Consider the following 12,546-nt stretch of genomic DNA (forward strand, 5'->3'; position numbering starts at 1 on the left):
AGTACCTGCACTTTGTCCAGGGTGGATCTGTCCCTAGCAGGAATGGTAGTCTGATCTGGCTGTGGCTCTGTTGAGGCCAGAACTCTAAGCCATTTATTCCTTAAATAAGCCATGATCCTGGGCAAGTCATTCAACCTCTCTGGGCTCCCATTTTGGCTCAGGACTTGTAGCAACAGGTAGTACTTTGTCATAGAACTTTTATTACTTCCTGGCAGAGATCGGCCTGACTTGCCTTGGGGTTGTGGTTATTAGGGTGGAGGAGTGGAGGACTCCTAATGCTGGGGTGGGATTGGCAGAGAAGGCTCCTGTGAGTTGCTGAGCTCTAGAACACTTTGTAATGACACCACTAAACGTCTTAGAGTCCAGGGGGAACAGCATCAATGACCTTCACGTTAGACTAAATTGGGCTTCCGGGGCTAATCTGGAACGGGTTTACCTGGGGGGCAGCGTCAAGACTCTTTCATGCCTCTACACCTTAAGCTGTGTGGTGACCGCAGGAGTTTCCACGTTGCCAGGCTTCCCGCATCTTCCACCCAGCTCCCCACAACCACCCTCTGGGCAGGTGGGAGTTAGATTCCACCATCCTGCCCAGCCTGGATTTCTGCAAGGAATTCGGTTATGTGGATACCGATATGTGCGGGGTGGAAACCGAGTAGAATTCGGGAAAGTGACAGGATCAGTTCTTTTAGTCCTCAGAGGCTTCCCGAAGGAGGTGGGTGTGGGGGGTTAGGGCTAAGTGATGTCTTGTCGCTTGAGTAGAAACAGGCCTGGATGCGGGTGGAGGACGCATCCCCCAGCCTGCAGGCGCGGCGGATCCCTTCCCTTTCCCCGTGGGGGCGGGAAGCCAAGAGCCGGGATACCCGGCGGCCGAATCCGGAGTAGTTTAGGACCCGGGGGCGGGCTTCCCCGTGCGTCGGTGGAACTCAGAAGTTGTGGTCGGACAGCGGGCAGTGACGGTCAGGCCTCCGGCACGGGAACCCGCAGCTTCGACTCCCAGCCGCACGCACCAGCTCGCGCCTGCCATGAAGGGCTCACTGTTCAAGGGGAACTTTTGGGTGAGTCGGCGGGAGGCCAGGAGGGAGCGGCGGCGGGACGGACGCCCAGCTCCGTGGCTGCGCAGGGGACTGTGCGCGGCCCGGCGTCCCCACGGCTCCGGAGGGACCAGGGTGGGTGGCACAGAGTCGTCAGCGCATCTGCTCAGGGGTCGTCCGACCACTGGGTGGCCGCTGTTCTGTTCGCTGCTGGAGGGGCAGAGCCCGAGCCGACGTCCCCGCCCCTGCCCCAGCCCGCAGGTCCTCGGGGTCCGGCTTCAAGTCCCCACCCCCTCCACCCGGGCAGCGTGCACCCCGCGGCCTGGTGTAACCGGAGACACCCTAGAGATTGGGCCGTCCACCCCTCAGCTCACAGATGAGGAAACCCAGAGGGAGGAGTGACCCGTCTGGGGAGAGTCGCCAGCTTCCCGGAGGCTGCGCTGTAAGCAGATTTTGGGGACTTTGGGCAGGGGGCGTGTGAGTTCCGCCTGACTGATAGTGGCAGCGCCCCGGGGGACATCGTCTTTCCAGGTTCGAGGAAATGTTCAGCCAGTCCCAGCCCCGTTGGCACCTTGAGCGCTCTGTTCAAACCTAGAAGAGACTTCCCTTAGCAGCTGCGAGCCCTCTTTTGAGGCTGTGACCGGTTTCCTGAGTTCCCTCCCAGGCTAGCGCCCTGGCCAGGCCCTGTACGGTGGGGAGGCCGTGGGGGCACCACGGGCGTGACACTCTGCAAGCTGGTGGGGGCATCCGAGCGGGCAGGGTCGCTTCCAGCCCCCTTCCTCAGCCGTCCAGACCTCTTTCCCATTGTCCTCCCACTCCCCAGGGGCCGGGCAAGGGTCCGTGCCCCTGCCTTCACAGCAACTGCTGTCATCTCTTTAGGGCAGGAGCAGGTAACAATATGACTCAGTTAACTCACAGCTACCAAGAATCCACAATTCCTTGCCTGGGATCTTGCTTGTCCCTCCCATCCCCATCACCATTTAGCTTCACAGCTGTCTAGCAGGACCCTCTCTCCTATGGAGGGCTGCTGGGGTGAGAAACCTGACTCCATGGCCTCAGTGACACAGTTTAGGCCCTATCTTGCCAGGTCCCTTTTCCTGTTTGTTTTTTTTTTAAGTTCTTCTGGGATACTGTGAACTTGTAAGGCTTAGGGCTGTGGCAGTTTCACGGAGAACATACCAGCTGGCCCTACAAAGAAACTTGGGGATTCTTCAGGTGAATTTAGGAAGTTTGGGTCCCCTGATAGTCATGGGAGAAACCAGGGCGGGGAGACCCACCTTCCCCCCACAGAGGGTGACACCCAGTAGCACACTTTGGGTTTTCAGATCTCAACTAAATATCAGGTCTTCAGGGAAGCCTTTCCTGATTTCTCACTGTAGGCCCTGTTACCTGCTCTAGGGCGCGTATTCTTTGTAGCATTTGTCAGTCTATGGTTTTGAATTGGGGGAACTACAAGTATGCCAGTGCCTTGTAAACGGGCACTAGGTTTGCTTTGAATGCCCCTGCCCCCGGCTGGCGTACAGGTGGTGCTCAGCAAGTATCTATTGAATAAGTAAAGCGGTCTATAAGGCCAAGAGGATGAAAGTTCCTGCCTCCATCCTCAGAAGACCCTGAGGCTACCTTAAGGCAGGCCCCCAGAAGTATCTGTAGGCCAGGAGGCGAAGCAGAAATGAGGTCTGGGTTGGGAGTTAGAGGTTTGGCAAAGGTCTGGGGAGAAATTTTCTGAGCTTATATATTCAGAAATCCTGAGAGATAGTCCTAGGCTGCCAAAGTGTCTTCCATCTCTAGTTTCCTGTCACTCTTTATGTCAAGTACTAAAAGCAATTTAGCTAACATTACTGTATCCAGACTCTGTGTCAAACACTGTTCTAAACAGTTTACAAACACACTAGTCATTTAAGCCTTACAACTACACTGAGGTAGCTTGCTTACTCTTCCATTTTACAGATGAGGAAACTGAGTGGCAGCTAGGTTAAGCAATATTCCCTTGGTCCTAGAGCTGTTAAATAGAGGGTATGACCCCATCAGTTCAGTCTGCTCAGTGAGTGCCTCCACGAGGCTGGTGCTGAACAAGAGCATCCTTTGTAGCTATCTGCATGACCCGTTTGGCACTGTCAGAGGCAGATGATGGGTCGATATTCAACTCTCCACATTAGTGTCTTTCTCCTCCAGCTACAACCTTCAGTTTCTGGGAGGGTAGGCACTGGGGGCTTGTCATTAGCTGAACACACAGTGCCTGGTGTAGTGCCTTGCATTGGATGCCTAGGAACTGGATAGATAGAACACAGTCAACCAGGACTTGGGAGAAGAGGACTGGGGGAAGCTGTTGGAGACCCATGGAGCTACCTGTAAGGCATTCACACTCTCATGGCATAGGGAAGACAAGGGTGTTGAAAGAACTGAGGTGATGGTAATAACTTATGTTTCAAGGGTAAGAGAAGGTTGTGATTGGATAAACTAGAAAATTTTGGGAATGCGGGTGGGTTTTGGTTTATTAAATTTAATAAATATTTATGAAATCCCTTCTCTCTCTAAGATGCTCTAATAGAGGTGGTATTTGCAGGGGCAAGGCCACCACCTGTACCAAGGTTGGGTGGAAAGTAGATTCCCCATGGAGAAATGAAGCGAAACGCACAGGTTGCAGCCCTGAATGCCTGACCTCAAGAATGTGGATGAGGATGGGGCTGGGGGTGGGAAGAGTCTAGCAGAGGCCAAGCAGACTGTCTGGTCCAGAAGTAGAGAGTGTCAGTTCCAGGGTGGAGACCATAGAGAGGGTGAAAAGAAGGAGAAAGATGGGAGAGAAACAGATGAGGTGATGGATGTGAGAAGATCAGGCTAAAACACCTGATTGGAGGTAGACAATAGGAGTATTAGGAGGTCTAGGAGGAGGAAGGTGAGCTGGAGAATGAGACCTGGGCCTCAGAAATAAGGTAGTCAGGAGGAGGAATTAGGGTGTGGAGAGAGGAGGAGGAAAAGGAGGAGGAGGAGGAGGAGGAGGAGGAGAAGGAGGATGGATGCAGAAGTATTATTAAACTTATTTAACCACAGGTGTTGCACTGTCAAAACCGGGGGCCAGTAGAGTCCTGGAGCTTCCTGCCCCTGTGTTTCAGTTTTTTTTTTTTTTTGTTATTGTTGCATGGGCAGGCACTGGGAAATGAACCTGGGTCTCCAGCATGGCAAGTGAGAACTCTGTTTGCTGGGCCACCATGCCCGCCCCACCGTGTTTTAGTTTGTTAAGGCTGACAAAATACCCCAAATGGACTGGCTTTTAACAATGGGGATTTATTAGTTTACAAGCTTACAGTTCTGAGGCTGTGAAAATGTCCAAATCAAGGCATCTACAAGTGATCCAGTGATCCTATCCTGGACTCCTCTCTCACATGGCAAGGCACATGGGAGTGTCTGCTGGTTCTTCTCTGTTGGGTTTCCTTGCTTTCAGCTCCTGGCTGGTCCAGCTGTGGCCTTCTTTCTGAGCTTCTGTGGCTATTTCTCTCAGCTTCTCTGGGTTTCTCTGAATTTCATCCTCTTGTAAGGACTCCAATAAGAGGATTAAGACCCACGTGGAGCACACCTCCACTGAAATAGGCTGGTCAGAAGGTCCCACTCCCAATAGGTTGACACCCACAGAAATGGATTAGCTTTAAGAACATGATCTTCTGGGGCCCATATACCTTCAAGCCATCACACTCTGCAACACCCTGCCAGGACTGGTGGATATGGGAGGTGTTGTGGGGAGTCAGGGGTGAGCCAGGATGTCCGGCAGCAGAATCTGGGAGTATTTGAATAGTTTAACCACCAGTACAGACATGTCATGTGTACTGCCTACTGTCTGGTGGTAGACATTCTGGCTTTGCAGGGCTGGTGGAGAGAGCCACGCCCCTTGGGAAGGATGTCTGCCCAGATTGCACACTGAGCAGTGTGAAGTACAGGAGCATCATTTGCTCATAGCAGATGATCTGATGCCTGAGTTTGAATCCTGGTTCGGTCCCTTTTTAGCTGGGGTTATTTCAAGTCCCCAAGTCTCAGGTTTTCCATGTGTAAAGATGGGGATCATAGACGAGGATTAAAAAAGGAAATTAAGTACAGTGCCTGTCCCCCTCCCCATGAGCACTTATAATTGTTAACTATTAACTATTATATCAGTGGTACAGAAATGATAAAGGAAGTGAGTGGTAGTTACTCAAGGAGAAAGAAAGAAGAGATAAGAGGTACAAAATGAAGCACTGTTAGCAAATGCCTGTGTTTAGGTGAGGGGAGAAAGAGAGAAGGAAAGAGAAGCAGAGAGGCAGGGATATAACCAGAAACCCACTGTTTCGATTTTTAAATGCTGCCTGAATGCAATATACCAGAAATGGGATGGGTTTTTTTTTTTTAAATATTTTTATTGATAACATACAAACACAAACATTCTTAACATACAAATATTCCATACATGGTATACAATCAGTGACTCACAATATCATTACACAATTTTTTGTTCATCACCATGATCATTTCTTAGAACATTTACATCACTCCAGAAAAAGAAATAAAAAAAAAAACCCTCATACATGCCATATCCCTTACCCCTTCCTCTCCTTGACCACTAGTATTTCTATCTACCCAATTTATTTTACCATTTGTTCTCCCTATTATTTATTAATTTTTAATACATATTTTTTACTCATCTGTCAATATCATAGATAAAAGGCGCATCAGACACAAGGTTTTCACAATCGCACAGTCACATTGCAAAAGCTATATCGTTGTACAATCATTTTCAAGAAACATGGCTACTGGAACACAGCTCTACAGTTTCAGGCACTTCCCTCTGGTCTCTCTAATACACCTTAAACTAAAAAGGGGATATCTATAAAATGCATAAGAATAACCTCCAGGATAACCTCTTGACTCTGTTTGAAATCTCTCAGCCACTGACACATTATTTTGTCTCATTTCTTTCTTCCCCCTTTTGGTCAAGAAGGTTTTCTCAATCCTTTGATGCTGAGTCCCAGCTCATTCTGGGATTTCTGTCCCACGTTGCCAGGGAGGTTTACACCCCTGGGAGTCATGTCCCACCTAGAGAGGGGCAATGAGTTTGCTTGCTGTGTTGGCTGACAGAGTAGAATGGGTTTTAAAAGGGAATTTTTAAAGTTACAAGTTTACAATTCTAAGGCCATGAAAATGTCCAAACTAAGGCATCTAGAGACGAATACCTTGACTCAAGAAAGGCCAATGTCTGTCACATGGGAAGGTGTCTGCTGGTCCTTGTTCCTGATTCTGTTGCTTCCAGCTTCTATTTCCAGTGGTTTCCTCTTTAAGCATCTCTCTTAGCTCCTGCCAGACACAAGTCTGCATTCTGGCTTGCTTAGCATTTCATGGGAAGGTATGGTGATGTCTGCTGGGCTCTGCATCTCCAAACATCCGTGTCTAGGTGTCCTCTCTCTCTGTCAGCACTGCAAGCATCTGCCTCTCTGTTGGCTCTCAAGTACTGTGCTTTTCAAAATGTCCCCCTTTTTAAAGGACTCTAGTATACTCATCAAAACTCACCTTGAATGGGCAGTCATATCTCCATCTAATCAAAAGGTCACACCCACATTGAGTAGGTGAATCTCTACAGAGACAATCTAATCAAAGGATTCCACCCTACAATATTAAATCAACGATTACTAAACATTGCTTTTCTGGGGTACACAACAGTTTCAAACTGGCACACCCACTATCACTGGTCCAAGAACAGAATGTTCCAAGGAAGTTGAGAGGGTCACGGTCAAATCAGGTAGATGTTCCTGAAAAGTTATGACTCAGTGTACTCTTCATAAATAATCTTATTCTCATGCCCCATGACAATGTTTATTTAAGGGAGATTTTTGTTGGATCTGTTTGAAAAGGAAATAATCATTGTACTTTAAAACTGGGATGGTTCCAACAGGAGTTTGCCTGGCACGGTGCACACCTGTGTATTTCTCTTCCATCCTTCCTTACAGTTACCTTCTCTGTGGTTGTTTGGCTAAGCATTGCTGTACCAACCATCTTGGTTAACTTTGATGGTTTCTTGTCAGAACTAAACAGTGTCTATGGGTATGGCTTCTGGAGTCCTAAGGCAATGGTTGGGCCACAGAGAAGGAAAAAATCCAGTCTTGTATTATCAGACACAAGTGTCTTTCAGATGTGGGTGTGCACAGGTGACTATTGAACCTGTTCCAGAAGAGGCCCATGAAAGCAGGTCCTCCCAGCCCAGGGATTTCCAGGCTTCTCTTGGGTGTGACATACAACTTGGATGTGAGATCCAAGCAGTTCTCTAGATCCTTATTTTGATTCAGCCTTGCTGATTCCCAAGACTTTAGCTCCAATCCAGTTCCCCAGTCTCTGTTCCCAGCACCACACTCGATCCACTGAACCTGCAGTGGATAGGGCCTCTCTGCTCTGCCTGCAGTTGACCAGGAGATGTCTTGGGTCTGTCTGAACTTGCTCATTGCCCTGCTGTGAACCTAGGGTTGTCTCTCTGCTCGGAACCTCTGACCAGATTGGATTCTTGTCATTTTGGATTCCCACTGTATTTCGAATGCATTCCACATCCACTTTTGCTTGATGACTTTTCTCTATAAAGTGCTGTAGATCAATGTGGGAGGCTGCCTTTTAAATTTTTTTTCTTCTCATAGCAGAGAAAAAACTACCCTCCAAAGTGACCCCATATGTTATTTTATACAATGTTGTAATATTTAGGCTATTGCTCTAATTTTTTAATACTCTCCTTTAGAAATAGATCCCTAGAAACATACCATGAAGGCTATTTTGTGTTGTCATACCTGGTGGCAAAATATAAAGCTACCAGCAATTGCTTTTTCCATTCATTCTTCCTATAGCAGTCAGAGGGATCTATCTTTAAAATAATCGTTAAAACCCATTTATCTTGTTTTAGTTTCTTAAAAATTTCGTAAGAAAGGCATGGATCTGCCCTTTAAAGAAAATTAAAACTTCTTATTGACATACATAAATCAAAGTCTGAACAAATAGAAAGGCATTGATGGTTTTTGGCTTGGAAATTAATCTAAATATTTAAAAAAATCAGAGTAATACTTTGTGGATAATATTGACGTTAAGCTGGTATCTAAGTAAACAAGAATATTATAGATTCCGGATGTTGAATTTAAATCTCATAGCAGCTATAAAGAAAATCTTGGAGGATATGCAAACTCATAGAGACAGAAATTAGAGTACAGGTTGCCAGGGGTAGGAATCAGGAGGAATGAGGAGTTAATGCATAATGGGTATAGGGTTTCTGTTTTGGAACATGGGAAAGTTTTAATAATAGACGATGGTAACTGTTCTATAACATAGTATAATCCCACTGAATGACATACCTGGGAATGGCTAGATGGGAAAGTTTATGTTGTATATATGTTCCCATAGTTAGAGAAAAAATAATGAGTACCAAATAGACAATGACAATTAGATGCAATAGGTGATCTTGAAGGATCTAATAATGGAGGAGAAAAAGGCACATTTGTTTTTTAAGCTTCAGCATATCAATATCTTCAAAAATCTTCCTCAGCTTCATCTCCTCTGGAGACCATCCAGCTGGGCTGGTTGTTTTCCAGGACTTGTTGCACCCTGGGGCTTCCCTTCCATGCTCTTTTGAATTGCATCCATGTTTTCCAGATCCTATGTCATCTAAAGAGCTCAGATCATGTTGCTCCCCTGCTTAAATTGCTCTAAAGGCTTCCCATTGCACTTGGAATCCAAATGCCTGCCAAAGACCTGCAAGGCTTGTCCAGCCCTGCCTGCCTCTTAAGCTCTTACCACCTGCCATTTCTCCCTCACTGATTCAACTGTTGCATACCTAGGTTAGTTACTGAAAGCCAAATAATGAACTATTGTTTTCAACTAACCCATTAGCTTGCTGCTCCCACCCATTCCCAAAGTATCCTGGACATCCTCAGGAATGGAGGTGTTCTAGTTTGCTAGCTGCCAGAATGTTTTATACCAGAAACGGAATGGCTTTTAAAAAGGGGAATTTAATAAGTTACAAGTTTACAGTTCTAAGGCTGAGAACATGTCCCAGGTCTATAGAAATGTCCAATTCAAGGCATCCAGGGAAAGATACCTTGGTTTAAGAAGGCCAACGATGTTCAGTGTTTCTCTCTCAGCTGGAAGGGCACATGGCGAACGTGGCGGCATCTGCTGGCTTTTTCATGGCTCTACAAAAAGGGACTCTCCAAAATGTTTCGTCTTTTAAAGGATTCCAGTAAACAACTCCACCTTCAATGGGTGGAGACACACCTCCATGGAAATCATCTAATCAAAAGTTACCACCCACAATTGGGTGGGTCACATCTCCATGGGAACAATCAAAATGCTCCCACCCAGCAATATTGAATGAGGATTAAAGACATGGCTTTTCTGGGTTCCACCACAGATTCAAATCAGCATAGGAGGATTGGAGGGTACTTGTCCAAGTGAACACACCATCTTTCACTCCCTTTAGTTGGACATGTTGTTCCTTGATCTCAAAGAACTTGTTTCACTATTACTGGCTGATCATCTACTGTTCAGGAGAATGATATTGTCAAGGATGGATTCTGGCTCCACTAGAAGGGGTACAGTACCCAAGTAAGGAGCAAAACCCACATGCTTTGTGCTGACCACCTGATAAAAGAACTTGTGACCAACAGAGAAAACAGAATAACTGGTTTAAGGGAGGTAGGTTCTTGCAGTTCCACTCAACAGATATCCATGAAGTTCTGAGTGCTAATCCATTGTTAGCTGCTCTGGGGCCACAGCAAAATAGACACATGACATCTGGCCTTTAAGAGATTATTACCTACTCAAGGAGATGAGTTTCACATGAAGTTTTTAATATTAATATAACAAAATTAAGGATATTTTAAAATATTACTTGCAATTTGATAGTTTTTCCATTATTTTCTCCATGCATAGTTGTAATCATAGTGTGTGTACTATTTTGTTTTCTGTTTTCTCAATTAAAATATCGTAAGCTTTAAAAAATATCTACTTTTCCTAACATTTTAAAAATAATAAGTGATTTTACTATTTTCTTTCTGTTTGGCATTTAAGTAATTATCCAGAGTTTGTACAGTAAATATTGTTGTGATACATAGCTTCATTTATGCAGGGTATTTTTTATTGGTTTAGATTCTGTCTTGAGTATCTATTTTGGGAAACTCATGAAAGAACTTGGCACTACCCAATTATCTTACTATGTTTCTCTAATAAAATCACTCTCTTCCTTTGCACAGTAATAATTTCATAAATTTTCCACTCTACTTGAACCTCCAGTTTCCTCCTACATTCTCACTCTATTTTGGTGGTCTTGCCTCCTGCTTCATTAGGAAACCAGACACCAGCTGATGAAAACTCACTTATCTTTTATATTAGAAGGATTAGGTTCGGCCACAGGTAACAGAAAAATACAAACTAACAGTGGCATAGACAAGGATGATGTTTACTTCCCAAACAGGTCATTCCAGGACTCTATGGCCATCCCTGGTGTCGGGACCTACACTCTTACTTGGTTTCTCCAGAGTACCTGGTTCCATGCCAGGCACATAATAGATTCGGAGTGATATCTGTTGAATGATTGAAACATTTTCTTAACTTTGATATGTAGAACCAAACTGATTTCCTAAAGGGCGTGCATGTTCTTTGTGTCTCCAATAACATCCGAAGATACCAGTTTTACCACTTCAGTCATGGCCATTATGTTTTTTTTCCTGCCTATTTAATAAGCAACAGCTGGAACCTTATTAAGTTTTCACTTACATTTTTATTACCAGAGAGAGTGAACATATGCTTGTTTTCTCGTTGTATTTCCTCTTTTACAAATGGTTTGTTTCCTTCCTCTTGCTTTACTTATAAATTTATATAACATTCTGATATTTGTCACAAATGTTTGAATATACCTTCTTGTATATATACATGCAGATGTGTGTATGATTCACATATTCTAACATCTTCTGTGGACTGGTGGCAGTGCAGGGCAGGAGTCAGGACTCAGATTTTTGTATTGGACATTCCTGGATTTGAATCCCAGCTCTGCTTTTTTTCAAGTGCTGGGATGTGACCTTCTTTAGCTTAGTATCTTCTCCTGAAAAATGATAATTATACTTAAATATGTATATATGCCTTGAAAAAACTTTATATAAACAAGTTTATTATCTTATCTTTTGTGATTTTGTCTATTTGACATCAAGGTTTAAAAATCCTTCTCCCTCTGAAAGCTTGATAAATTATTTTTCTTTTAGCTTTCTTATGGTCATAATTGTAAAAAACATTTTTATTGTGAAAAATAACATATATACAAAAAAGCAATAAATTTCAAAGCACACCACAACACCTAGTTGTTGAACAGATTTCAGAGTTTGGTATGGGTTTTAATTCCACAATTTTAGGTTTTTCCTTCTAGCTGCTCCAAGACACCGGAGATTAAAAGAAATATCAATAAAATGATTCTGCAATCATACTCATTTGTTAAATCCTATCTTCTCTGTTATAACTCCACCTTCTCTTTTTGGGTATTTGGGCTATGCCCATTCTAACTTTTTCATGTTGAAAGGGGCTGTCAATAATATGGGATGGGGGATGGAACTAGTTGATGTTCTGGAGAGGCTGACCTCTCTGAGTTTCAGGACTTATCTGGCCTAGGAACCCAACTGGAGGTTGCAGGATTCTGGAAAGTAATCATAGTGCATGGAACCATTGTAGAATCTCAGATAAAGCCCTAGATGTTCTTTAGGGTTGGCAGGAATGGTTTTGGTTGGGGTTTGATATATCATGGTAAGTAGCAATGTCTAGCTGAAGCTTGCATAATAGGAGCCTCCCAGAGTAGCCTCTGGATTCTATTTGAACTCTCTCAGCTACTGATACCTTATTTGTTACAATTCTTTTCCCCCTTTTGATCAGAAAGGCATTGTTGATTCCCTGATGCCAGGGCCAAGCTCATCCCTGGTAGTCATCTCCTGCGTCGCCAGGGATACTCTCACCCCTGGATGTCATGTCCCACATAGAGGGGAGGGTAATGATTTCACTTGTGGATTTGGGCTTAGAAAGAGTGATGCCACATCTGAGCAGCAAAAGAGGTCCTCTGGAAGTGATTCTTTTTTTAAAAAAATTATTTATTAATTAAAAAATAAAGAAACAAAATAAAACAACATACGTAATCAGTAATTCACAATATCATCACTTAGTTGCATATTCATCATTTCTTAGAACTTTGCATTAATTCAGAAAAATAAATAAAAAGACAATAAAAAAAGAAATAAAACGAACACAGGAAAGAAAAAAAAAAAAGATTATACCTACCATACCCCTTACCCCTCACTTTCATTGATCACTAGCATTCTGGAAGTAATTCTTAGTAATACTTAAAAGTAGGCTAAGCTTCTCTGCCACATAAATAAGCATCACAAGAGCAAACCTCAAGTGCAAGGGCTTGGTCTATTGACTTGTGAGTCCCTAATATTTGAGACAGTGTCAGGGATTTCCCCATGGTAAAGTTTAATAGTTTCATATTCTT

General features: G+C 44.3%; 1 protein-coding gene across 2 annotated transcripts in view; it reads left to right on the plus strand.

The window, feature by feature from the left end:
* The first annotated feature begins 890 nt into the window (after positions 1 to 890).
* Positions 891 to 12,546, plus strand: part of PSTPIP2 (proline-serine-threonine phosphatase interacting protein 2) — a 136,550-nt gene continuing 124,894 nt past the window's right edge. Inside the window, exon 1 of one of the 2 annotated variants that reach the window (XM_077135571.1) lies at positions 891 to 1,055. In XM_077135571.1, the coding sequence (XP_076991686.1) occupies positions 1,023 to 1,055 (33 nt within the window). In that variant the 5' untranslated portion in view covers positions 891 to 1,022. Of the gene's footprint in view, positions 1,056 to 1,249; positions 1,474 to 12,546 lie in introns of those variants that run through there. The other variant, XM_077135570.1, reaches the window with a different exon arrangement.

Source organism: Tamandua tetradactyla, chromosome 18 (genome assembly GCF_023851605.1).
Source record: "Tamandua tetradactyla isolate mTamTet1 chromosome 18, mTamTet1.pri, whole genome shotgun sequence".
Taxonomy (NCBI): Eukaryota; Metazoa; Chordata; class Mammalia; order Pilosa; family Myrmecophagidae; genus Tamandua; species Tamandua tetradactyla.